This window comes from Myxine glutinosa, chromosome 9 (genome assembly GCF_964187855.1).
Source record: "Myxine glutinosa chromosome 9, kmMyxGlut1.1, whole genome shotgun sequence".
NCBI classification, from domain to species: Eukaryota; Metazoa; Chordata; class Myxini; order Myxiniformes; family Myxinidae; genus Myxine; species Myxine glutinosa.
Genome location: NC_136269.1, coordinates 120,592,905 through 120,620,723, shown reverse-complemented (window position 1 = coordinate 120,620,723; position 27,819 = coordinate 120,592,905). Strand labels below are relative to the sequence as shown.

Genomic DNA, 27,819 nt, shown 5'->3' with positions numbered 1-27,819 from the left:
TGCGATCTTTCAACTTTGCTTTAGGTGGGAAGCATGGGTATTTGCGATGGCACGCCATCGACTCCGCTCTAGTTCGCTTTACGTTCAGTTTTTTAGGAATGCATCTCGAGAGTAAATTGAGGAGTCCCTGTTTTGCTGACTAATGGACCTATATCTTATTTCTAACGTCTTATTTTCAATTTCCAACTGGCTGCAAAGTTATGATATGATGCACGTTATGTTATGATATGATATGATGCATGACATTATGACAAGTTATGATATGATATGATATGATGCATGACATTATGACAAGTTATGATATGATATGATATGATGCATGCAGTTATGATATGTGTCATGGTGATGTTGAAAATGCACACACAAAAAAAGTTGCCAACAGGTTTTTATTTCATATTGCTGAAATGAAATTGCATCAAAACCAAATTTATCATTCATTCAAGATATAATAATGTAGTTTGTGAGCTCTATTGTCACGTGAATTACATCATAAATGTCAGTTGACTGAACGAAGAAGAACATTTTCTGATGAATGCAATCACTTGTCTATGTACAGATAGTAATAAGATACTCTTTTTTGCTAATTATTTTCCGTTTTGAAATCAACAATGATAGCATGATTGTTAATCTTTTCACCCTCTTCTAGGTCGTAATTGTAATATAATCACATCGACATAGCTATTCATCAAAAAAACTAATTTTTACAGCGTAGCCCACAGGGCAAAGCTGTCTAGAACAGTGTTTGTCCGTCTGTATGTCCCCTCAAACGTATACCAATCAGAGCTGAGGATCTGATCACATGACAGGGTGATGTGATTGCGTCTGATGTCATTATGGCGGTATGGCGGCTGACTTTCCACACCGGCATTTTGATTCCAATTTCGTTCAGGCCGAACATATCGTGGAACCTGTCATATATCGCAATCGCCATGCTCTACCTTCACATTTTTCATTCAGTATGAAACACAAACAAGCCGATTGTTAAAATGATTTACGTTCCATTGTTACTCCTCAACTCCAACTCCTCAAGCCGATTGTTAAAATGATCATCAAATATCGAAAGCATAGGCATTACGTCTCTTGCAACAAAACAGTACATATAGGCCTTAGGCTTCATGCCTCACCTTCGGACCACTTTGGACAAATTAAGCCCAGGTTTCTTAATGCAGTAGTGTATCGTTTCAGTAGTATAGTTTTCGTAATAGTAATAATAATAATATAGTAAATATGACCATAACACTTTAATCCCAATGTCATGAATACAAAGTTAGTGAATTGAAGTGGTGTATGGTTCATGAATCGATGATAAGCGGTGTACGGTACTAACAACCGCAGAAGTAAGGAATTCGCCTCGGTTTTTTGATGGCATGTTATTAACCCATCCCTTGTGGGGTATATGAATTACAGTAGGTCTTCCCTCAGTTCTGTAAGTAAAACTTACCTCACGGATGTCGGGATTCCTCCAAATTTCTTTGTTTAATGTTAAAAACACCATCAGCGACTTTAAAAGGTTAATCATATGTGTTTGTGGTTTATAATATTTTACATGCCCGGCTATGCCGCTGTTAGACTTTAGGTCGTGTTTTTTTTGTACCCATCCCATCGCACTATGTCGCTACCTTATTTATCCCTCTCATTCCCACTGCCTTCTTGACTCTGTCCCTCACACCTGAGAAGGTAAAGAAAGTTCTTCAGCGATGGCATCAGTATCCATGTTTTCAGATCCTGCTCTTGCTTCTCTGTCTGCTCTTTTCAGCCTGTCCATCTCCTTTGTCCACCTCTTTGCACATCTGCATGGAAGTCGACTCACATAATTCCCATCGCCAAGAAGGTTGCAACAACAGGTCTTATCAACTACAAGCCAGTACGGTAACTCGGTAAGTATCCACTTGTATGTGCAGTCACGTAATCGTCGTCCTTCCTTTTTCCAAACAAACGGCTTGATCTCTGACCATCAGTTTTGGATTCCAGCCTGCTCAGTCAGCTATGGACATGCTACTACTTCCCCCTCAGCATAGTCGGAGACTCTAAATCTCTAGCAAGTGGTCAGGACCATCTCATCTCCTTTGACATATTTCGGGCATCTTACACAGTCTGGTATCCTCCCTGCTTATCAGGCTCACTGTTTGTGGAAAACAAGGCCATCTTCACACTTGACTTTGACTTCCTCAACGTGTGCATTCATATACAAGTATGTTGCTATCATTGGAATCCTTTCCTCTTCTCTTTAATTAGAAGCTGGTGTGCCTCAAGACAGTTTGATGCATCATGGGCCCATTCTTGTTTCTCATCTACTTAAACGACCTCTCTGATTCTCTGGAAAATGCTCTCTTCCTTTTTGCACATGATTCCACTTTGTGCCTTTCAGCACCCCAACGCACTGCCAGGCAGACAGCAGCTGCCGCACTTTTTGTTTATCTGGAATTTATTAGACGCTGGTATGTTAAATGGAACACGTCTTTCAATCCTGAAAAATCTTCGTCTTATCCTGTCACTCCAGAGGGATCGTCAAACGAAACCACCTATCTATTTCCCTATTGAATTTATAGGCCATACCTTCAGCTATGACCTCTCTTGGCTGAGTCTACAGCAAAACCGGTGTCCAAAGCAGCCACGGACTGGGAATCATCTTTCGATTTAAGTCTTTCAATGGAAAATCAGAGCTAGTCTACAAGGCACCTGTCCATAGTTAAATGGAGTACAGCTCTCCCCTCTGGGCTGGCACTCCATATTAAATCTACTTCTGGTTAAACTCCAAAAAGCTAGGCTTACTGCACACCTTTATGACTTTGTCCCTCCTGTGTCATTCGTAGGACTGCCTTGGGGGGAGGTGGGTAGTTTAATCCCAACCTTCTCTTCAAGATTTCAGGTTTGTGGTGGCCAACCATCTCGTCATCCATCCTGACTCATGATGGTGTCTATCCTCATATCCTACATAACCCAACCCTCTTGCCTGCAGATTTAGTCTCTTTCTCCTCTTTCCCTTTCTTGTTGCACCCACTGCTGCCTCATTACCTGCTGCTCCATTGTCAGTACATTGCCTTTTTGCCCTCTCTCATCTCAATCTTCCATAACCCGAGACGTTGGAAGAAGAAAAAAAACAAAAAACTAAAATGGTGACTAAAATAAAAATTTGCAATATGAACAGGATTTTAATGTACTGTGTCTGTACGTTTTTGGATTGTGCAATTATTTGTTTTGTTTCCTTATTGTCAAGCTCGGCATCTAAAAACCAAATTGCTTTCACCACTTTTATCCCCAACACAAAACATGTATGTACAAGGATAAAAAGGTAGGGAGACCTGACGAGGAAAGATGCTGAACATATCGGAGAGCAGTTTCCGCATTATCACTATTCCTTCTGTCATTTCCCTCCAAACCCTTCTTCTTTATTGTTTATTTTTTTCACCTAATAAATTATTCACCATCCTCTCTCCCGAAGCTCATTTTCTCCTTCGTACTCTCCTGCTGTAGTCCACCACACAATCCCTGCTCCCTCACCCTCACAGTGATTCAAACTCATCCATACGCTGCCTCGTGTTCCCCTGCCGGATTCTCTGCAGCGTCTTGTACTTATCCTGCCCCTTTTTCAGAGCTTCCTCATGAGCGTTGTCCAAATTGGTAAGATGTGAAGAGTTTCGAGACAAAGCAAGTTCAGCTGATAGCGCCTATGGGATGGAATAAAGAAAAATAAATCTTGCAGGAAACCAACAAGAGCTTCGGTAAAGCAGACGGGTGTATACACGCAAAAACCTGTACCAGCAGCTGTTGTCTGATTCTTTCATTCTTTTCCACTTCTGTAACTCTCATTTCTTCCTCTCCATTTATTTGCAGATCCTCCATCTCCAGCTGCCCATCTCCCCATGTCTTCTCTTCTCTTTCAAAAGCTTCCTCTGCACCGTTGAAGCTATATTTTGTGAAAGGAGAAAAAAGAAGATCCCTTGAGGATAATACCATGAGCGAACACCAAATGCAAAGGTCACCTAGATATTCAAAAAAATTAAAATATGAATAATCAGTTCCAAGTTGTTATTTTCTATTTTAGCAAAACAAAATGAGTGATTCCAAGATGTATTTTTTGTTCAGTATACTGAGCATTTCTTCATTTGAAACTGACCACTATCTTCAGCCATGCAGCCCTTTGGTGTGGAGGTTCCGGATACTGAACAGATAGCCAGAACTGATTAGGTTACGACCTTAACCTTGAGGTACAGTGAACTTAAGGAGACTGCTTGATAATGTTTTCCATTAAATACTGTCTATTATATATTATATACTGTATGGTGTCTGTCTGTGCGTTCGTCTGTCTCCCGTTTACGTTTACCGCGCTGCGGCGGCCGTTTACCGCGCTGCGTTTGAGAAGCTGCTGATTGGTTATTTTACATTTTCTTTTCACCTTTCTTGATGCAACATAGTCATTCACTTTATTGTCTCTTCCAGTAATCTTTAAAATCGACAAACTTCTGAATTAAAGTAAATTTAATACAGATCTTCATGGAGTAACAAACAATTTAAAATTGCTATATTTTGCCTTCTTTTTCGACAAATCCAACCTCCACTGCCTGATGTTGCACCACCATTTTGTGCTGGGCGGTATAAGTAGCTCAGAGCTTTGGCTCTGAGTGAAACCTAGAGTGCAACACAATTAACCTTTTTAAAGTGCATGAAATAATTTAAATTGATTGTGCTTCCACCAGTACGAATGAAGGAGTTGACTCGTATGGGAGAGCTGAGAACTGCTCGCTCGTATGCATGTTTATGGCTGGAAAAGATGGACAAGACTGCGTCTATACTAATGACTGTCCTGCAGATGCCTTGAAAAGGCTATATTGTCGCATTTACGGCCTCCCACACTGCGCCTGTTAAATACGAGTTGGGTAAGGGGCTGTAAAATACGAAACGGTTGCTCCGAGGATGGCTGGCTTTAAGCCAATGTGGAGGCAATCGTTTATCCAAGTGGAGGCAAGCAATTATATCCTGAGTGCGAGTTAATCCCCCAGCATCATTTAACTTGTCAAATGCTCATCACGTTTTCGGCAGTTCTCTCAAATGTGGGTGCATCAACTAAAACATCATTTAGATAGACCAGGCAAATTTGCCATGGTAAGCCAATCAAAACATGACATTAATTGCTCAAAAATTGCAGGGGATTCACATAATGCAAAGGGCGTGACCACAAATTGCAATAGGCCCTTTCCAGTCAAAATGCTGTTTTCTCCAACCGGTCCTGATCCATCTTCCACTATCAATACCCCCTCTTAAAATCCAATGTAGAAAACAATTTTGACCCTGAAATTGCATTGAGGGTATTGTCAATTTGTGGCAGGAGATAGGAGTGTTTGAGCTTGGCAAAATCATAGTAGACCCCTCGTAGTAGACCCCGAAAACCGTGGCTGTACCAATATTATGATGCAAAGATGAACTGATTACATTTTGACATCCAGAGGTCAAAGGTCAGGGGTCATGTCAGACAATACAGTGCATTCAGAAAGTATTCAGACCCCTTCACTTTTTTCACATTTTGTTATGTTGCAGCCTTGTGCTGAAATCGTTTAAATTCATTTTTTCCCTCATCAATCTACACTCGATACCCCATAATGACAGAGAAAACAGGATTTTATAAAGTTTTGCAAATTTATTAAAAAGAAAAAACTGAAATATCACATTGACATAGTCACGTGAAAAAGTAAGTACACCCCATGTAAAGTTTTGACTTTTTCAACATATTTCAACATAGCTATTTGATCTTCATTTCAACAATATTGATAGATAAAGGTGATATAATATAACAAATATCATGAAACATTTACATTTTGTAGTCAGATTTATATTTACATTCATTTTACATTTACATTGCATAATTTAAATAAACATAAATGCAAATTTAGCATGTGGAAAAAGTAAGCACACCCCTACATTTATCACTCCTTCAAACACCTAAAATTAGAATCAGGTGCACCAGCTCAGGTGCAAATGATTAGAACATCGTTAGAGAGGATCATGGAGGAACCTGTCTTATTTAAGCCTCAGACATTTAGTTTGGTTTGCTCTTTGTTGTAGAAGTGTGCGGCGTCACCATGCCTAGATCAAAAGAGCTCTCTGAGGCCTTCAGAAAGAAGGTTATAGATGCCTACGAGTCTGGGAAGGGATTTAAAAAGATCTCCAAACAATTTGAAATCAATCATTCGACTGTCCGGAAGATCATCTCCAAGTGGAAAAGATTACAAACAACTGCCAACTTGTTCAGGCCAGGCCGCCCCAGCAAGTTCAGCCTGAGAGCAGACCGCAATATGCTGAAAGAAGTCTTTAAGAACCCCAGAATGTCATCACGGGACCTACAGGTAGCTCTTGCCACTGTTGATGTCAAAGTGCACGAGTCTGCCATTAGAAAGAGGCTGCACAAATTTGATCTACATGGGAGGTGTGCCAGGAGGAAACCTTTGCTGTCCAGAAAGAACATCAGGGCAAGACTAAAGTTTGCCAATGAACACCGAGGCAAAGACCAGCACTTCTGGAACAATGTGCTCTGGACAGATGAGTCAAAGGTGGAGCTATTTGGCCACAGTACCAGAAGACATGTTTGGCTAAAACCAAAGACAGCATTTGACCACAAGAATCTGATACCAACTGGAAAGCATGATGGTGGAAATATTATGGTTTGGGGCAGCTTTGCTGCATCAGGGCCTGGGCAGCTCACCATCATAGAATACACTATGAATTCTTCATTGTACCAGAGGGTTCTTGAGGATAATGTGAGGCCATCTGTCGGAAAATTGAAGCTCAACCGAAGGTGGACCTTGCAACATGACAATGACCCTAAATATACCAGTAAATCCACCAAGGAATGGCTGAAAAGAAAGAAATGGAGGGTTCTGGAATGGCCAAGTCAAAGCCCAGATCTAAATCCCATCGAGATGTTGTGGGGGGATTTGAAACGAGCTGTGCATGCAAGAAACCCCTCAAACATCGCACAGCTGAAAGAATTCTGCATGGAGGAGTGGGCAAAAAATTCTCCCAGTCGATGTCAGAGACTGGTAGACAGTTATAAGAAACGCCTACTTGAGGTTGTTTCTGCCAAAGGTGGCAATTCCACCTATTAGAGCCAAGGGTGTACTTACTGTTTCCACATGCGAAATTTGCATTTATGTTTATTTAAATTATACAATGGACTACAAAATGTAAATGTTTCATGATATTTGTTATATTATATCACCTTTATCTGTCAATATTGTTGAAATGAAGATCAAATAGCTGTATGTTGAAATATGTTGAAAAAGTCAAAACTTTACATGGGGTGTATTTACTTTTTCACATGACTAAGTATTCATACCCTTTGCTATGACACTTGAAATTTAGCTCAGGTGCCTCCCATTTCTCTTGATCGTCTTTGAGATGTTTCTACACCTTGATTGGAGTCCACCTGTGGTAAATTCAATTGAATGGACATGATTTGGAAAGGCACACACCTGTCTCTATAAGGTCTCACAGCTGACAATGCATATCAGAGCAAAAACCAAGCCATGAGGTCGAAGGAACTGCCTGCAGAGCTCAGCGACAGGATTGTGTCGAGGCACAGATCTGGCACAGATCAAAAGCCAAACAGTTCAATCTTGGTTTCATCAGACCACAGAATCTTGTTTCTCACAGTCTGAGAGTCCTTTAGGTGCTTTTTTGCAAACTCCAAGGGGGCTTTCATTTGTCTTTCACTGAGGAGAGGCTTCCGTCTGGCCACTCTGTAATAAAGTCCAGATCGGTGGAGTGTTGCAGTGAAGGTTGTCCTTCTGGAAGTTTCTCCCATCTCCACACAGGATCTCTGGAGCTCAGCCAGAGTGACCATCGGGTTCTTGGTCACCTCTCTTCCCAAGGCCCTTCTCCCCCGATTGCTCAGTTTGGCCGGGCAGCCAGCTCTAGGAAGAGTCCTGGTTGTTCCAAACTTCTCCCATTTAAGAATTATGGAGGCCACTGTGCTCTTGGGAACCTTGAATGCAGCAGAAAATTTTTTGTAGGCTTCCCCAGATCTGTGCCTCGACACAATCCTGTCTCTGAGCTCTGCAGGCAGTTCCTTCGACCTCATGGCTTGGTTTTTGCTCTGATATGCATTGTCAGCTGTGAGACCTTATATAGACAGTTGTGTGCCTTTCCAAATCATGTCCAATCAATTGAATTTACTACAGGGGGACTCCAATCAAGGTGTAGAAATATCTCAAAGATTATCAAGAGAAATGGGAGGCACCTGCGCTAAATTTCAAGTGTCATAGCAAAGGGTACGAATACTTATGTCAATGTGATATTTCAGTTTTTTCTTTTTGATAAATTTGCAAAACTTTCTAAAATCCTGTTTTCTCTTTGTCATTATGCGGTCGTGAGTGTAGATTGATGAGGGAAAAAATGAATTTAAACGATTTCAGCATAAGGCTGCAACATAACAAAATGTGAAAAAGTGAAGGGGTCTGAATACTTTCTGAATGCACTGTATGCAATACTTGAGAACAGCTGAAGAGATTTAAATCAAACTTGATACAAGTATGTATAATGATGTAATAATGTGGGCAGAGGCAGTCAGTCGACGTCACGACATCAAATTGTCTAGTGCAGGGTTGTCCAATGTAGTGAGGTACCTTATTAACAAAAATGCCAAGGACCGTTACATTGTGGACAAAAGCACAATTTTTTCACCAAAGCTTTGCCCATGTATCAGGATCAAAAAGAGGGTAAGCTCCAAAAAATCTGATGACAGGAAGTGTATTTAATGACGTCATAATAGACTAACAAGATATTAGCGCAAATTAATGTATAACATAAGGTTGTGAAGTACTGTGCTGAGATTTTGTCATTAATTTAATATTTCAAGAAACAGGTAATTGATATATAAGCCTTTTTAAGCTCACTATGTTGCAGTGATGTCATTACTCAAATGTGTAAAAAATAAAATAAATAAAACAAAACAAATGAAAATAAAACATAAGAATTAGGGGATAAATGCAAGGGTGCCCGGTCTCAAATGTGATTTAAGACCATGTTCAAACAATACATTCCCTGGAATATACGCGATCTTAGTCTAGCTATTCAAATTTAGAAATGCAAGAAACCAATAAAAGTATTTATGAATTTTCTATCAAATTACACCATTGGAACGTATAATATTGGTTTGGATCTTGTACTTTTTATGCTTATGTGGACTATTTCCTTTCAATTTCAGGTCATCATGGATTGGAGTGCTTGCATAATCTGCAAGAAAACTACACCGGAAAAACTATCTTGTCCACAGAAAGGATTTAAACGTAATGCCAGAGAAGTATACGCTGCATTCCTGGGAAATGTTGAGTTCAGAAAAATTAATGCACTGCCAGTTGATGTCGATTGTAGAATATGTAACAGAAGGAACAGTAGAAACTTTTGTGAAAAATAATGCCTCATGGCATCGTTCTTGCCATCAGAAATTCAACAATTCCAAACTCAACAGACAAGTAATGAGGAAAAGAAAACATGAAGCCGAAGCTCTTGAGATGCGACGGTCAAAGCGGCAGTCGGTATTTGATGCCACATGTGTGTGCATCTTCTGTGAAAAAACAGGCGACCAAAAATTACACAACTTCCAAACATTTGGCGCTGATCAGTCCCTCAGAAAGATGGCAACTGATATGCAGGATGACCAACTCCTGTACAAAATAACAGGGGGTGATTTAATCGCCCTAGAAGCCAAGTACCACCTGAACTGTTTAACACGATACAGAAACAGACATCGGGCTCATCGCCGTGAAGGTGTTTCTTCCAACACGGAAAGAGAACGAGCAGATGCCAGAGCGTTTGTGGAGTTGGTGTCTTATGTTGAGTTTGCCGTTGAGGATGGGACATTGGGACATACCTGTTCAAGTTTTCAGATCTTCATGAGATGTATGAACGCCGTCTTCAAAATCTTGGGCATGATGTGTCAATTAACAAGAGCCGGTTGAAAAGCAGGCTTCTTGAGCACTTTGCCGACACCGGTGTGCAAGAACAGACAGATGGCAAGAACATTGTTCTTGTATTTCCAGAAGGCATGCAACAAATGCTGAAAGATACTCTGCATGAACATGACTAACAATCAGAAGCGCTACTTTTTGCAAAAGTAGCAAAAATATGCAGAGAAGAAATGTTTGGAGAAACACATTTCAAGTTTTCTGGCAGTTTCCCCTCTAAGTGCCAGACAATGCTTCCCAGTCTTACACTCCTGTCATCAATGATCCTTTATGGACCAAACTTGAAGAGCGATGTTAATGACACACAGGCTTCTCAAACAATCGCCCAGTTGTTCCTCCACAATTCAAAGAAAAGGTGCACGAAACTGTCTACTCCCAAACGACAGTCTCCTGAGAGAGAACCTCCACTTCCAGTATACATTGTCTTGAATATCCACACATTGACAAGGAACAGAACACTCAGTTATCAACTGGCTAAACTAGGGTTGAGCATCTCATACAGCCAGGTTCTGCAACTGGAGAATAAATTGTCATCTGCAATGTGTGACCAATTCACTGCTGACCAAATTGTGTGCCCATCTATTCTCAGGAAAGATCTCTTCACTGTTGGTGCACTGGATAACATTGACCATAATCCCTCTTCCACTACAGCCAAAGGATCGTTCCATGGAAGTGGTATAAGTGTCATCCAATTTCCTACACAAGATAATCTCGGACGTGTTCGGGTGGCAACTTGCTTTCTTCCTGCAAATCCAAATGAGAAACCTCACCTTCTAGATTCGTTTAGCATAATTCAATCAGTATATCTGAAAGCATCAAATACCAGTGTACCACAGGTCATCATGACACCTGTAAATGGGAGGCTTGAAGAAGCAAAAGAAAAGGAGGAGAAATGGATTCAGCATGCTTCCAAGCTTCTCGACGGAAATGCAAGTGAGAAGGGAGACACTATCTCATGGGCTGCCTATCATGCATCTCAGCAATCACCTCCGCTCGATCCCCCTGCCTTGATTGCTCTTCTACCACTATTTCAAGAGAAGGCAGACTCACCAGCCATGATCAAGCACGCCATGAACATATTGAAGTCCATCACAGAGTTCCTCAACCATGGCCAGATTCCAGTACTCACTTGTGACTGTCCAATTTTTGCGAACTGCAAGTATATTCAATGGACCTGGCCTGCAACACGGTGAAAATGAATTCCTGATCAATGATCAAGCACGCCATGAACATATTGAAGTCCATCACAGAGTTCCTCAACCCTGGCCAGATTCCTGTACTCACTTGTGACTGTCCAATTTTTGCGAACTGCAAGTATATTCAATGGACCTGGCCTGCAACTCACGGTGAAAATGAATTCCTGATCATGTTTGGCGGGTTCCATTTGGAGAAGGCCTTGTGGAATGCACTGGGAGATTTCCTAGATCAGAGTGGCTGGACTGTAGCTCTAACTGATTCAGGTGTAGCAACATCTGGTACAGCTAACATCTGTGTGTTTTTAACAAGGTAATAAAAATAATGATAGAAGAAACAACATGTAGGCCGATATGCTAATATTCTTTCGCATCTCAAGGAATCACTGCTACAAAATGGGACAGAATCATGAGTATTTGTATAATGTATATGCATATACATTTGATGCAACATATATAATTTTGTGTCATTTACCCCTTTATTAAACCAGCTAACGACATAATGATGAAGTGTAACTAATAATAGCTCAGTCTAAATTACTGGAAAAAAATGCTCTAGTGGTGTTTTAAATTCTGTAACTCTAACGGGAAGATTATTATGAACTCTTGATATGTGGATGTTAACTAATCAAACAAATTTGTTTGCAGACGAATCTAATAGTTTTTTTTTTGCTGGATGACGTCAGAATCATGTCATAAATCTTTTAAACATTGTCTAAGAAGAAAAATGTCAATTGCAGTGAATTCCTTGACCTCGGAAACATATATTTCAATGTCAAAATACACTTAATAGCCTAGTTCTAACTAATTCATTTTTTAATTATGATTGCGAAATAATTCACTTATGACGTCATAATGACATCCTAAGTCTTTTAAAGATTGTCTAAAATAAAAAATGAAAAGTGCATTGAAATCCTTGACCTCGGAAACATATATTTTGATGTTAAAATGCACTTAACACCTTAGTTCTAAGTCATTGATTTTTTTTTATATATATATGATTCCATAATAATTAGCTGATTATGTCATAATGATGCCAGATATTACACTTCCCATCATTTTTTTTGGAGCTTACTTTTTTTCTTGAAGGTATACCATGGAGATGCTTTGGTGAAAAAATTGTGCTTTTGTCCACCGTGTAACGACATTTTCACTATGGTACCCCACTAATATGCTCGCCATTCACCACGTGGTGAATCGTCCACAGACATGTGGGAAATTAACTTCTTCAAAAGTTTTAAGTTTAATTTTTTTTTTTGGCAAATAGTTGCGTTGGTGCATTCGTTGTCAGACGGCACCAGTCGGTTGCTGATACATCAAATATTATTTCGAGCTAACTAAAATGGCTGAGGTGAAACTGTTATTTTTAATATCACTCAAAAACAAATGACTGCTGTTGTACCGACAGCTCTACCTGCAGGTATCAGTGACCTATCTGACCATGAACCAGTTTTCATATTCAAATCATTAATAAACTTCTATTTTACATCCACCCACCAAAGGTGGAAGGAAGTTATGTTTCACCCATGTCTGTCTGTCTGTCCGTTTGTTACTTGGCAAAATAATGTTGTCAATTATGTTGGTCTGTAGTGTCTGTCTACTGCCAAGAAATGCCAAGAAGTAACAAAAAACGTGGCGAATATGGTGACTTGATTGCAACAACTTTGGTGAGCATCAATATCTTATTGGACACGGATACAGTGTTTGTGTGTACTGTCCCAAAGCAGCCCAGTGAAGATAAATATTTGATAAGATGAATGTTCATTTGTCTTGACGAGCGTCTGCTTTCGATGAGTGATTGAACACGCTTACCTCTGTGATGAAGACCCTGAATGTGAATTTGAATGGTGGGGTGACCAACGCAGTGAGCGTTCGGGGGAACGGTGGGGTGAGCGTTCGGGGGAACGGTGGGGTGAGCGATCGGGGGAACGGTGGGGTGAGCGATCGGGTGAACGGTGGGGTGAGCGATCAGGTGAACGGTGGGGTGAGTGATCGGGTGAACCGTGGGGTGAGCGATTGGGGGAACGGTGGGGTGAGCGATCTGGGGAACGGTAGGGTGAGCGATCGGGGGAATGATGGGGTGAGCGATCGGGGGAATGGTAAAATAATCCTTCGGGTGAATGATGAGGTGAGCATGGTGGAGAGGAATGAGAGCGAGCGGTCAATTCTTTTTGTGCTTTTTCCAGTTCTTCAGTTGCAATGGATGCCTGGCAATGACAAGAAGTAACAAAATGTCATAGTTGCACTGCCTTCACTTGATTGCATCACTTCATAAAAAGCATCACTTTGGTAATTGTGTAATCATAACGCCACACCTTGCACAATACGAGCAATCAAAACTATTCTCTGTCATTCTTCCCCTTCCTGTTCCTGTATTTCTTACCTTGTGCTGCCAGACCTCTGCCGCCTCTTGTTTTTCTCTTTGTATGTCGAGCAAAGATACAATCTGGGCTGTGTGTCTTGCTATTTCCTCTTCCTGGAGAAGTAAGAAAAACAGAGAAAGGAAATTGCATCCATCGATACCATCGAATCTAATTGAGGATAACATTGGGTGAATGACAGGAATATCAATATTTCTCAGTGGATGTCTCCATCATCCAACCATTACCAGCTCCTCTTTTCCTTTCTTTCTTTCCTCTGCAATAAGTTCAAGTTCTGTACACTGTCGCTCTGCTTTTCTTTTTTGTTCCTCGAGTCTACTGCTCTCCTTGCGTGCTCTTTCTGACTCCAGCTGAAGCTCTCTTGCCCTCTTTGCTTCTTCCACCAATTCTGGACAGAAGTGGGGAAATAAAACGAGACACAAAGTTGTTGATTTCCCTTCATATTTGAAGAAGATCATGCACATGAAACATGTGAAGCACCTGTTCATTTTGATTGAAAGTGCAGAAGCTGCTGCTCATGCATTTTGGTTTTCATTGCACTCTAACATAGCAAGCAGTGTAACCTGGAGTCGAGGAACTGGCCAGAAGACCAGACGACCTGTGAGCCACACATAGGTTGAGGTTCAGGTTGCCGGCGATAACTGGCCTACTCTGTGCGTGGGATCTTTGATGTCCACCAACGAATGCTGGCAGACGGAACGCCAAGTTTAACGTCCATCCGAGGAACGGCACACATTGATGAATCGCCCAGCCTGTGAAACACTGGAATGACATTTTATAGCTAGGTCGGGATTCAAACTCAGGCTGGACAGCTCATAGGGCAACAACGCCATCCAGCGAACCCATGAGATAGTAAGGACAACTCGGTGATCTGTCACCTCCTTGTTCTCTCGTGCTCACCTCTCTTTGTCCTCTCCGTTTCCTGCTCTATTTCTTTTAGTCTCTGTTCCAGCTCCACCTGCTCTCTTTCTATTCTCTTTTTTTCCTCCTCGGCTTCTGTTCTCCTTTGTCTTTCATTCCTCAGACGAGTTCTGTGAATGAAAGAAAAGATGCAAGTTGAGTGTGAATGCACCTCTGAAACATGGCACAGATAACAGGTAAAAGGACATACAGGAGGAGCAAGATAGCATTTGAATGAATTTGCAAAAGATCCATAATCTTGCCTTTCTGCTATTCTCGCATTTTGGTTTTCCTTCGCCTTCACTTTCATTTGTTGTATCTCCGCAGTGTCGGGGTTGTGGCGCTTTACATACAGCTGCTGGTTTCCAATGCACAGCTCCAGGATCTGCTTGTTGACCCAGGCTTGGGAGGCGAAGCACACAAAGTCCTGGTGGCGAAATCGTCTTGGATCAGATGGACATTCAACACCAACCTGCCATGCTGGCTCACATGTGCACTCTATCATTGGGATGTCAATGTGGGGTTTCTAAGGAATACTATAGGAAGTTTTTTTTTGTTTGTTTGTTTGTTTTTGCTAGAGAGAAATTGTGCAAACAAAACGCATCTCTGTCCAACACCATCCATAGAAAGGAATTGCAAAAGTTGAAAGATATTTCTAATGACAAAAATTATATCTCATTGGAAAATTACAAAAAAAGGGATGGAAATCTATTTATTACGTATGCAGGGATGGGAGAGCAAAATTTAGAAAAGAAGAAAGGATAAAGGGAAGTGTAGAAGGAAGACGACATGGAGGTATAACCCTGTTGCTCTGGAAGCATCGTCAAAAGTATGCAAGTCTTCCTTCACGATCATTGGAATCTCTGGTAATTAAGCTGTCAATGGGCCTATCCCTTTCACATTGCAGACAGGTCGGTGGTCTCCGTTTTCTATCGCCTCCTTTCTTGTCTGGCACCCACTGCTCTTTCTGGGTTTTGTTCCATCCTCCCCCTGCCCATTGAGGTTCCTGCAGGGCACATGTGGTCCACCAGCAACCCCCTTATGAGGAGCCAACTTCCACATTCTTTTTCATCTCATTCTTCCCTCCAGATCTTCAAAACAGCTGTTCACCCCCATCTCAGATCATCCCCAATCCATGATCTTTTCTACTGCCGTTAACTGCCCCTCACCCCTCCTTTAGTCCCCTAACCCCAAGCCCACATCTCTCCAAAATTTCAGTTTTTCCTTCCACTTCTGTGAGTGCGAATTTGCTTCTCTATCCACCTTATCAACTCCGTGCGTCCTTCCTTTTTCCTCTCACTCTTCCCAACATCCCCTATTTGCCCAAGTCTTCCTCTATTTGCCCAAGTCTTCCTCTATTTTGTCCTTGATCAACCCTGCTGGAGGTGTGTTTCCCTCCTTATTTTCTACTGTTCCTTTTAATTATGTTACATCCTGATCCATTCTATGTTCTAACTCCTTTGCTGGATTTACACGAGCCTCGACTTTGTCTGCAAAAAAACAACTAACCACCTATTGGCTATCAGTATCTACTTCCATGGTCGGCATTGGAAGAGGTTCAGTCTCTTGACCTTGTTGGCCTCACCATCAGCCATAAACTCTCCTGGGCCAACCACCGAGCAAAGCTGGTCTCCAAAGTGAGATGCAGACGAGGTATCCTCCGTCAATCCAAGTCTTTCCTTGGAAAAAATTCGAGCTACTCAGTCTAGAAGGCCTTTGTCCAGAGCGCATTGTCAGTTCAGCATTACTCTTTCATGAGCCTCGCTCTTGTAGAGAAAAGAGGGTGGGGGTTGAAAAATTCTGCAATTACATACGTAATAAATAGAGGGTAAATATTGATTTGGGAAAGACATTACAGCAGAAAGAGAACGTGTACCAGTGTGAAAGAGTGTTGGACTTGCCGGAGCCTTGTGATCCCTGGGTTTAATAATTAATTTCTTGTCTCTGTAGTTGATGATTCTTATCTCGGTCCATGGGAAGCCAATCTTGGGTGTAAGCCTGGATCGCGCATCGAGGACAAAGTTCACACCATACAATGTACGGATAAAAATTTTAAACGTCACAAATTACTCAAAGATAACAAGAACATTCTCGACTCGGGATTTTCAAAATGGTGTTTGAATGCAAATCGGATTCACAGAAATATATCGAAATAGATTTGCGGGAAATGTTATTGGATGAGAGGCGTTGAGTTCCTGCCATTTCCTGTTAATGGAAGCGAGCAGCAGCAGACACACACACACACTGACACATGCACATACACACACACTTATTTTACCAATAGCTTTATCCCCCGAGGTATATTCAGGGCACACACCGACCACCATAAACCCCCTTCTGGTGAAACTCCCTAAATCTAGGATCACTGCTCACCTCCACTCATTTGTTCCTCTTTTTCCCCACCTGCGGACCAACTTTCACATTCTCTTCAATCTCATTCTTCCCTCCAGGTATTCAAGACAACTCTTTACCACCATCTCAGATCATCACCCATCTAAAACCATGATCTTTTCTACCTTCATTAACCCCCAAACCCACTCCAATCCCTCCTTCCAAATTTCCGTTTTTCTCCACCAAACGTTTCATTCGTTCAAAGCGTCGCTCGTAATTAATATTAGCTGCTGTGCCAGGGTCCATATATACATGTTAAAGGGCTGTTGTGGATTTTGATAACCAGTTAATGTGCTTGATATGTGTATGACAGCGAGAAAGGTTGGCTCTTTAATACGTGCGTATCACTCTAAAGGTGATTTTTTTTTTTAACCGAACTTAAATATAAATATGCGACGAATGTTTAATATGGAATTTATGATTGTGTAATCATGTTATGTTTATTTATTAGAGATGTCTAAAGTGAGAGATAATTATGAATTTATTAAATAATTAAAAAACATCGGTGCCCTTTACAGTTTGCAACCTCCTGGCAAGTGTCTTTAAATGTGAGACCGACCTTACATTGTCCATCGGCTTGTTTTACTTGATACAGATATCGAAATACCCAACCGAGAGTGAAAAACAAAAATGCTCCGATAACTATAGAGAGTTCATAGAATACATTACCCCACACAGTGTTTGGGTATATGCAGGAGGGCCTTGCTGTTTTTGGGGGTTATGTTCTTGAAAATCTCCGTGAACCACAAATCCACAAACTAATAGGCTAATTGGGAAAATAGGCTTAGGGATTTCAACTTATTTATCTTCATGAATAAAAGAGTTATGAAGAAAATTGAATAAAGTTTTATTATTATCACTTGTAAAAAGGCCGTCAAAAATGATGGGTTGGAACAATTTATTCAACGGTGCAGCCTCGTATGCATGCCAACGTCTGAAGCCTTGGCCTAGTGACAGGTGTTCTTATATCTTTATTTATTAGATATCCTGCAGACGTAAATTAACACTCGGTTTACTCTGGGCACATTGCACACCATGTGCCGTGAATTTCACCTCCTTGCACCTTGTATTTATTGTTATTTTAAAAAAAACAAAAAACTTATGTACACCACCTTTGAGACTTGGTTTACAAGCCACCGTCTACAATTCCAATAGAAGAGACATAGTTACTCATGGAAAATCTTTTTCAAGTTTGTTTGATCCTCAAAAATAGACCGTAGTGAACACACATTCATGTTAAAAGATTGGCCTTTAAAACCTACCCTTGTAAATGGGGATAGACACGATGCATTTGTATTTTTATTGTGCAGGTAACGATGAGATGGACAAACAAGTGATGCAGGTAACGATGAGGTAGGTAGAACGCAAATGGTGGACAAGACGAATACATAAGCAAAATTTTGGAAAGTGAGAGGTCTAAAAGATCATGAGTTTGGATGGGGGGTGATGGTAGTGAACAGTTATCTTGAAGACTCGGAGGGAATAATTGGATCGAAGAGTGTGGAAGGTGGCTCCGCAGGATGGAGAAGAGAGGAATATTCCCCTTATTGCCGAGGTGCGATTATATCAAAATAATACCACATTGGAGGTGTCATCAAAAATGATACATGGATTAATATACAGGACGCATAATCTGCCGCATTGGATACAATGCTTACTTGTTGTCTTGTTCATAAATGTTGAGACCCCCGGTATCGATCCCGAGCCACAGATTGGTCCCACGCCGGTTCTTGATTGAGAAATATGTCACCCCAAACATCTCCAGGTCTTGGCAGAGGCGCAGATACTCCATCCTAGCTTCTTCCCTGGGAAGGAAAAAGTTCACACCAATGCCAGTGCCGGTGTGTACCCCGGTTTAGAATAGGTACACCGTATCCCTGCGCATCATAGGAGGCGACTAAGGGTTGGCGTCAGGAAGGGCATCCGGCCACAAAAACATTGCCTCAAACAGGGAACCATGATTGTCATGGGACCCGCAAGGCTAACCCCCACTCTAGCGGGGAAAATGGCCTTAAAACGATCATTCATTCATTCATTCATATATTCAATGCCAGAGACGAGTCCTACAAGTAACCCTACATGTAAAACATCAATATGATTCATTGCTTTTCAGCAAAGTGGTGTCAAAGGTAAATGGAAATATTTTGATGGATCCTCTTGCAAGAACATATGTATTGCAAGGGCCGGGAATATGCTCCTCCCTCCCCACCCCCCTCCCCACCGGGTGCCCTCATGATCCGAAATCGAAAAATCAAAGCCTGAGCGATTGTGTGGACTGCTGTCTTGTATTCAAGTGTCAAGTTTCAGAACAATCAGCTGGTTGATAAGGGAGGAGTAGCAAAAAGCAAAAACTTAACGGACAGACAGACATCCAGACATCACGGCCCATTTTATATGTTCATCTCTTCGAGAATTGAGATGAGATGACCTAAAAATAGGGAACAAACTAAAAATAGGGAGCCTATAGGAGAGGGGGAGGCTTATTACTGTTGTCGGGTTTGTTTGTACAATTAGTGCCCCCAATTTTTAATGGTACCCCCAGAGTTTCTTAGACCCTTAGAAGTACTAATCCACAATTTTGGGGAAAAAAAGTTTCATCCTATCCTGCCAATTTCCGAGCTGTATACATTTTCGAGCTGTATCTCGGAGCCGGCCGGGACTTGTGGAATGTAATTTTGCATCAATAATGGAAATAGAAGGATCGGGGTTCGACATTATTTTTGACCTTGACCTAATTTTAAAGTCATGCCGAAATGATAAAGTAACATTTTTCACCAAAACTTGACTTAGTTTTTGTGCGATCTGAAATAAATTGCCCTCTTTAGATAGCCTAGAAGAAGGTGCATTTGCACTTAATTGAGATCATACCCCTCTGAGTTGAAGGTCAAGGCAAATTGGTGGTCTGAAAAAAAACAAAAACACGTGTTTTTGTTATTGCTGAATTTTGCCAATACCAAATCTCAAAGACCGCATGACTTTCCAAGATGTTCTTGCATTATAATACTATACCTGCACTGAAGTTGTGCACCTGATATTTGTTTTGTGTCCTTGACTTACTTTTTCGGATTATGACCTAATTAACAAAAAACACATTTCTGATCACAAGTTGAATAATTTTCATCCGATTTTCATGATGTTGAGTTTTATGGATAAATTGCAGATAGGGACACATTTTCTTTATTTACACTATCGCAAAATGGTGAAGGTCAAGGTCATATGGTGGTCCAAAACAATGTGGTCATCATTGGATTGCAGGACAAGGGTAAGCCGGGAAGGTTTACCCTTGGCGATCACTTCGTCATCGCAGATATCCAGTTGGAATCTTTAGCCCTTGACCACTCGTCTGCTCTTCGCAAAAGACACAGTGGGATCTTTAACGTCCACCAATGACCAGTGCTGGCAGATGGGACCTCCAGATTAACGACCTTCTGAGGGATGATGCACACATTGATAGATCGGTGCTTGCCAAACAACAGGATGACAGTTTATGGGTAGATCGAGATTTGAACCTGGGATAGACAGCTCAAGGTGCAGTGCACATATACCGCTAGTCTATCCTACCAACTCCTAACTATTTACAGTATTGTAATTTCAAATTCTAACTAGAAAGCATCTGAAAATGCAAAGCCTGTCTGCATCCGTTTGTACTCGGATGTTTTCTTCTTTTTTATGCTCAAAATAATGAAAACGGTTTTTAAAAATAAATACAAAATGAAAATTGATGATTTTATGCAACCTTGTCCTTTGACCTTATTTGATCTAAAATAAATAATCAGGTTCTACCTTTTGATTAGTGAACCATTTCAGTGACCCAGTATGCAGACTCTTTAAATTTCAGGTAAATTGGGTGGAAATTGGTGATTTTATGCAACCTTGATCCTTGACATTTTGATCTAAAAAAACTATTTGCTTCTATCTTTTGAATTTTGGAACCAATTCAGTGACCCAATATGTAAATTCTTAAATTTTGAGGTCATTTGGATGAAAATTGACGATTTTAGATGAGGCTGACCTTTGACCTTTTGACAAAATTATTAATTTGTCTTTTCCATATTATCATAATAACGCTTTGGTGAAAATTTGATGACAATAGCTCAAATGGTAAAAATGTTATGGCCCGGACAGACAAACACACACACACGTGATTGCAAAGCCCCGTCACCCGCCCGCTGTGTGGGGGAGTAGCTCGTGAACAGGGGCAGCAAGGAACAAAGTGAGTGAGTGTGTGTGTGTTTGTGTTTTTTTTTTGGTTTCCACACCGTGACATATCTTGAAGCTCCCGGTGCCAGTTGCTCACTCTCTCTGCCCACTGTTCCTTGGTTAGGTTGTACTGTGACAAAACCCTGGGACAGAAAAGGACAGCCAGTGTAAGAGACCAAAAAGGTAAGGGACACACCAGTTCCTCAAAAACAAACAGTAAATGTTATTGTTGTGTGTAGGTGTGTTTTGGCACATTGGTGTGTGTAGATTCTCTTTTTGGTAGATTGGTCGGAAGTTCTCCCTAAAAATCCCCCCTCCACCCCCTCTTGACTGCAGAGAGAAAATGGCCACATTGTAGGCAGGTCGGTGGTTTCTCTGTCTCTGCAGGGTGCACCTGGTCTGCCAATAACCCCCTTCTGGAGAAACTCCCAAAATCCAGAATCTCTGCTCACCTCAACTCATTCATTCCTCTTTTTCCCCACCTGTGGAACCAACTTATTTAGCCTCTTCAATACCATTCTTCCCTCCTGGCTGTTCACCACCATCTCTTGTCATCCCCCATCCACAACCACGATATTTCTTATCCCCAATAACATTCCTTAAGCCCAAGTATTTCTGGATTTGCAGCTTTCTCTTACACTTCTGTAATTGAGAGTTTGTGGCTGTGTCCATCTTGTTCACCCCTGTGTCCTCTCACTGCGTCCCTTATCCCTCCAAGTCTCCCGCCATTTAATCCCTCAACCCTGCTGTCGGTGTGTCCCCCTCCCACAGCGTCTTGTCCTTACGTCCTGCTCCATTCTGTGTTCGAGCTCCTCTGTGAGCCTTGACTCTGTAGACCAAAAAAAAAAGATATATCCTCGACTTTGTCGGCCATCCTCTCCTATGGAATTTCCTTCCTTGTGTTCCTTGAGTGTAAGATCTTCTCTCAAGTCCTTCATGCAAGCAGTTGACCCCATGATACACATAAGATGTTTTCTGCTCTTACTAACCTTTCATATACTCCAAGGAAAATGGATGGCAGTGCACTTAGTGGGACATTCTGGGACAGGTATGCATGAAATTTGAACCCATATCAAGTTTAGCAACATTAAGTGTTGTTTGATCATCATCCTCCCAATGGTGATTGCGAAGCAGGTGGCTGGTTGTGTGATGACATTATGGTAAAGGTAAAACGTGCTGTGCCTTTGAGGAAGCAGTTTTTTTAAAGGCAGGTATCCTGGTTTGTGTGTCTCTTCCTCAAATGGACCAAGCATTGCCTGAGGGAGACAAAGTAAAGGCACAAATTAATGGAGGACTGCACCAAAAAGAGCAATGTGTATCAAGATACACAGACATTTCATGGACCATCTTTGGGCATGTTTTAAATTTGTGGCTTTTTTTTTTTTTTTTTTTGTTCATATTTTCATTTTCATATCGTCTTTACAGTTAAGAGATTTCTGTGTGATACTGTCAATATAGTACACCCATCCCAAGTCTGAGGGCATTAAGAGTTGACCACAAAGGAGTTTGGCAGCACATATACACATGACAGGATGTGGCAGATTACACAGTCCTTGACGTTCAATTCATAAACCAGCTAGCGTTATAAGGGGAAGAGAGAGTGAGATAATGATAATGGAATGAGGGAATAGTGAGTGGAGGTGAGAGGTGAGGAGACTCTTCATAGGCAAGACAGTACCCTTCACTACATAGGTGTGATGAGGGTTTTTTTTGTATTATTTGGGGGTTACGAAGCAGTTGTGTTGTTGAATTAACACGGATGACACAGGCACGCTTAACAAAACCCACACCAATAAGAATCTGACTTAACAAAACCCACACCTATAATAATCTGACAAAAAAAAAAACTTACGCCGATAAGAATCTGACTTGACAAAACCCACACCAATACGAATCTGACTTAACAAAACCCACGCCTATAAGAATCTGACTTGACAAAACCCACACCAATAAGAATCTGACTTGACAAAATCGACACCAATAAGAATCTGACTTAACAAAACCCACACCTATAATAATCTGCCAAAAAAAAAAAACCCACACCAATAAGAATCTGACTTAAAAAAAACCCACACCAATAAGAATCTGACTCAAAAAAACCCACACCAATAAGAATCTGACTTAAAAAAAACCCACACCAATAAGAATCTGACTCAAAAAAACCCACACCAATAAGAATCTGACAAAAAAAAAAAACTTACGCCGATAAGAATCTGACTTGACAAAACCCACACCAATACGAATCTGACTTAACAAAACCCACGCCTATAAGAATCTGACTTGACAAAACTCACACCAATACGAATCTGACTAAACAAAACCTACACCAATAAGAATCTGACTCCAAAAAAAAACAACCTTACGCCGATAAGAATCTGACTTCACAAAACCCACACCAATAAGAATCTGACTAGACAAAACCCACGCCTATAAGAATCTGACTTTAAAAAACCCACACCAATAAGAATCTGACAAAAAAAAAAAACTTACGCCGATAAGAATCTGACTTGACAAAACCCACACCAATACGAATCTGACTTAACAAAACCCACGCCTATAAGAATCTGACTTGACAAAACTCACACCAATACGAATCTGACTAAACAAAACCTACACCAATAAGAATCTGACTCCAAAAAAAAACAACCTTACGCCGATAAGAATCTGACTTCACAAAACCCACACCAATAAGAATCTGACTAGACAAAACCCACGCCTATAAGAATCTGACTTTAAAAAACCCACACCAATAAGAATCTGACTCAAAAAAAACAAAAAACTTATGCCGATGAGAATCTGACTGAGCAAACCCCACACCAATAAGAATCTGACTCAAAAAAAAACTTACGCCGATAAGAATCTGACAACAAAACCCACACCAATAAGAATCTGACTTGACAAAACCCAGACCAATAAGAATCTGACTTTAAAAAACCCACACCAATAAGAATCTGACTCAAAAAAACCCACACCAATAAGAATCTGACAAAAAAAAACAAAAAAAAACTTATGCCGATAAGAATCTGACTGAACAAAACACACCAATAAGAATCTGACTTAAAAAAAAAAAACTTACGCCTATAAGAATCTGACTGAACAAAACCCACACCAATAAGAATCTGACTCACAAAAAAAAAAAAAAACTTACGCCGATAAGAATCTCACTTGACAAAACCCACACCAATACGAATCTGACTTAACAAAACCCACGCCTATAAGAATCTGACGATAAAACCCACACCAATACGAATCTGACAACAAAACCTACACCAATAAGAAACTGACTCCAAAAAAAAAACTTATGCCGATAAGAATCTGACTTCACAAAACCCACACCAATAAGAATCTGACTTGACAAAACCCACGCCTATACGAATCTGACTTTAAAAAACCCACACCAATAAGAATCTGACAAAAAAATAAAAATAAACTTATGCCGATAAGAATCTGACTGAACAAAACCCAAACCAATAAGAATCTGACTTTAAAAAAACAAAAACTTACGCCTATAAGAATCTGACTGAACAAAACCCACACCAATAAGAATCTGACTCACAAAAAGAAAAACTTACGCCTATAAGAATCTGACAACAAAACCCACACCAATAAGAATCTGACTTTAAAAAAACACACACCAATAAGAATCTGACTTGACAAAACCCACACCAATAAGAATCTGACTCAAAAAAAGAAAAACTTATGCCTATAAGAATCTGACAACAAAACCCACACCAATAAGAATCTGACTTTAAAAAAACAAAAACACTCCTATAAGAATCTGACTTGACAAAATCCACACCAATAAGAATCTGACTTAAAAAAATAAAACAACTCATGCCTATAAGAATCTGACTTTTAAAAAAACCCACGCCTTTAAGAATCTGACTTGACAAAACTCACACCAATAAGAATCTGACTTAACAAAACCCACACCAATAAGAATCGGACTTAACAAAACCCACACCAATAAGAATCTGACTTTTAAAAAAAAACACTCCTATAAGAATCTGACGACAAAATCCACGCCTTTAAGAATCTGACTTGACAAAACTCACACCAATAAGAATCTGACTTAACAAAACCCACACCAATAAATATCTATTTTTGTTCAGAATGAACTTACGAGGCGAGACTATGTGCTCTATGAATGCCGTTCTACTTCTCCAAGTTTCAAATGATACGATGCCCCCACTCCAGGATCCCTATAGCAGTATCCTATGAGTATACCTCACTAAAGTAAGATACATCTTTGCTTTCCCTAACCTAAACCACCAGTGAATCCTCCACTTCAATTCTCTGTCTAATATCTTCTCTTTTTAATGATACACTATTGAAAAATGAATACCGGTATGTTGAATACATCAACATGTTGTTGTTGAAATAAGTTGACCTGACAGCACAGCAACCTGACAGCACAGCAGCCGGACGCAACAGCAGTCTTACAGGAAGACCCCACTACAGCGTGCCGTTGCCCTCAGCGTTGTCGACCCCCACTACCCCCGACAAAGCTGCCGTTCCCCGCAACTGATGCTAATCGCATGAAGCTACAACAGTATCTCCTTGAATACTATAAGTCAAGCACATTTAACACTTGTGAGCATCAAACATTGCCTCTAATGGATGGCCCGCCCATGAAACTGATGGTGGATCCTAATGCTGAACCAGTGGCACACCACACACCGGTACCAGTCCCACTACACTGGCGGGATGTGGTCAAAGTTGGGATAGACCACGATGTACAGTTGGGTCTGCTTGAACCAGTCCCCATTGGCAAACCCGTCACCTGGTGCTATAGAATGGTTGTCTGTGCAAAGAAGAATGGCCAGCCACGCCGCACCGTTGATTTCCAGGCCCTCAACGCCCATGCTACACGGGAAACACATCACACGCCATCACCCTTTCATCAGGCTAGATCGGTTCCGAACCGTAAGAAGAAGACGGTCTTTGATGCGTGGAACGGTTATCACAGCGTGCCCATCTGCAAAGAAGACCGGCACCTGACCACCTTCATCACACCCTGGGGGTAGATACCGCTATAAAACAGCCCCTCAAGGGTATATTGCGTCTGGCGATGGATATACAAGACGTTATGACGAGATCGTGTCTGACATCCCCAATAAGACCAAATGCGTTGATGACGTCTTGCTCTGGTCTGACACGCTGGCAGACAGTTTCTTCCAGGCTGTTCAGTGGCTTGACACCTGTGGACAGAATGGAATCACCCTGAACCCTGACAAGTTTGTGTTTGGCGAAGATATAGTGGAATTTGCTGGGTTCGAAATAACTCCCAATAGTGTCCGTCCTTGCAGGAAATACCTACGCGCGATCCTCGATTTCCCAACACCCAAGGACATCACAGATGTACGTTCTTGGTTTGGACTTGTCAATCAAGTGTCATACGCTTTCAGTATGACTGAGAATATGTTGCCGTTCCGGCAACTACTTAAACCTAGTACACCGTTTAAGTGGGATGAGCACCTCCAAGATGCATTTGAAGAGTCGAAAGCTGTCATTGCCAGTGAGATCGAGGAGGGTGTCCGGATATTCGACTCAAACAAGCCCACGTGCCTCGCTACAGACTGGTCCAAGACTGGCATTGGCTTCTGGCTACTGCAGAAACACTGTACCTGTACCAACATAAAACCCTTCTGTTGTCACACAGGATGGAAAATCACACTCGTTGGCAGCAGATTCACCCACCCTGCTAAATCACGTTATGCACCAGTTGAGGGTGAGGCCCTAGCAGTTGCTGATGCCCTAGACAAGGCCAGATACTTTGTTCTGGGATGTGAAGACCTCATAATCGCTGTTGACCACAAACCTATGCTCAGGACCTTTAATGATCGAAGTCTAGAGGATATTTCTAACGCTCGACTTAGGAACTTGAAGGAGAAGACCCTGCGATACAGGTTCCGGATGGTCCATGTGCCGGGGATTAGACATCGCGCCACAGACTGCATCTCATGCCACCCTACTGGAGAGCCTGTGAAACTGACCCTCACTGACGATATGGCGGCCATTGATTCCACACCCATCATCCTGACGCATTCCAAAACCCTCCTGAGTGGCTTACGTAGATCAGCACCAGAAACCCCCAACGAGTATGTTTCCACGTCTGCTATGTCCTCCCTCGCCTCACTCAGCCTCAAATCTGTAACATGGGACAGGGTTCGAACCGCAATAGCGAGTGACAATAACATGCAGAGCCTTGTTGACCTTATCGAGTCAGGTATCCCTGAATTCCGTCATGAGCTCCCTGGACCCCTACGCGAATACTTCCAATTTCGAGATAGTCTACATATAGTTGATGGTGTCATACTCTACGAGGATCGTGTCCTTATACCACCATCTCTCAGGGACGAGGTGTTAGCCGCTCTGCACGCTGCCCATCAAGGGGTCACCTCTATGACTGCGAGAGCCGAGTCTTCCATCTTCTGGCCTGGCATCGCCCCTGCCATTGCGGCCCTTCGTGCTGGGTGCTACCATTGTAATCAGATTGCGCCCTCCAATCCAAGTGCACCACCCACTCTTCTGACACCTCCAGATTATCCATTCCAATGCATGTGTGCCGACTACTTTCACTACAAAGGATGCAACTACTTGGTAGTGGTCGACCGGTATTCTAACTGGCCGATAGTTGAGAGAGCCTCACATGGTGCAGGTGGACTCATCGCTTGCCTAAGACGTACCTTTGTCACATTTGGTATCCCTGATGAATTAGCTTCCGATGGTGGTCCTGAATTCACAGCTGTCGCACCACGTCAATTCCTCAAGGACTGGGGTGTACATCATCGA

At 41.5% G+C, this 27,819-nt stretch overlaps 1 protein-coding gene across 3 annotated transcripts in view; it reads right to left on the bottom strand.

Moving 5' to 3' along the window:
* Positions 1 to 368: 368 nt before the first annotated feature.
* Positions 369 to 27,819, bottom strand: part of LOC137435013 (radixin-like) — a 38,717-nt gene continuing 11,266 nt past the window's right edge. For all 3 annotated transcript variants that reach the window (XM_068128344.2, XM_078784835.1, XM_068128345.2), the window contains 11 exons: positions 22,207 to 22,280; positions 21,084 to 21,167; positions 18,483 to 18,629; positions 16,335 to 16,431; positions 14,697 to 14,860; positions 14,434 to 14,564; positions 13,761 to 13,921; positions 13,536 to 13,628; positions 12,965 to 13,359; positions 3,760 to 3,907; positions 369 to 3,668 (listed from right to left, as the gene is read on the bottom strand). In XM_068128344.2, the coding sequence (XP_067984445.2) occupies positions 3,504 to 3,668; positions 3,760 to 3,907; positions 12,965 to 13,359; positions 13,536 to 13,628; positions 13,761 to 13,921; positions 14,434 to 14,564; positions 14,697 to 14,860; positions 16,335 to 16,431; positions 18,483 to 18,629; positions 21,084 to 21,167; positions 22,207 to 22,280 (1,659 nt within the window). In that variant the 3' untranslated portion in view covers positions 369 to 3,503. The remainder of the gene's footprint in view (positions 3,669 to 3,759; positions 3,908 to 12,964; positions 13,360 to 13,535; positions 13,629 to 13,760; positions 13,922 to 14,433; positions 14,565 to 14,696; positions 14,861 to 16,334; positions 16,432 to 18,482; positions 18,630 to 21,083; positions 21,168 to 22,206; positions 22,281 to 27,819) is intronic.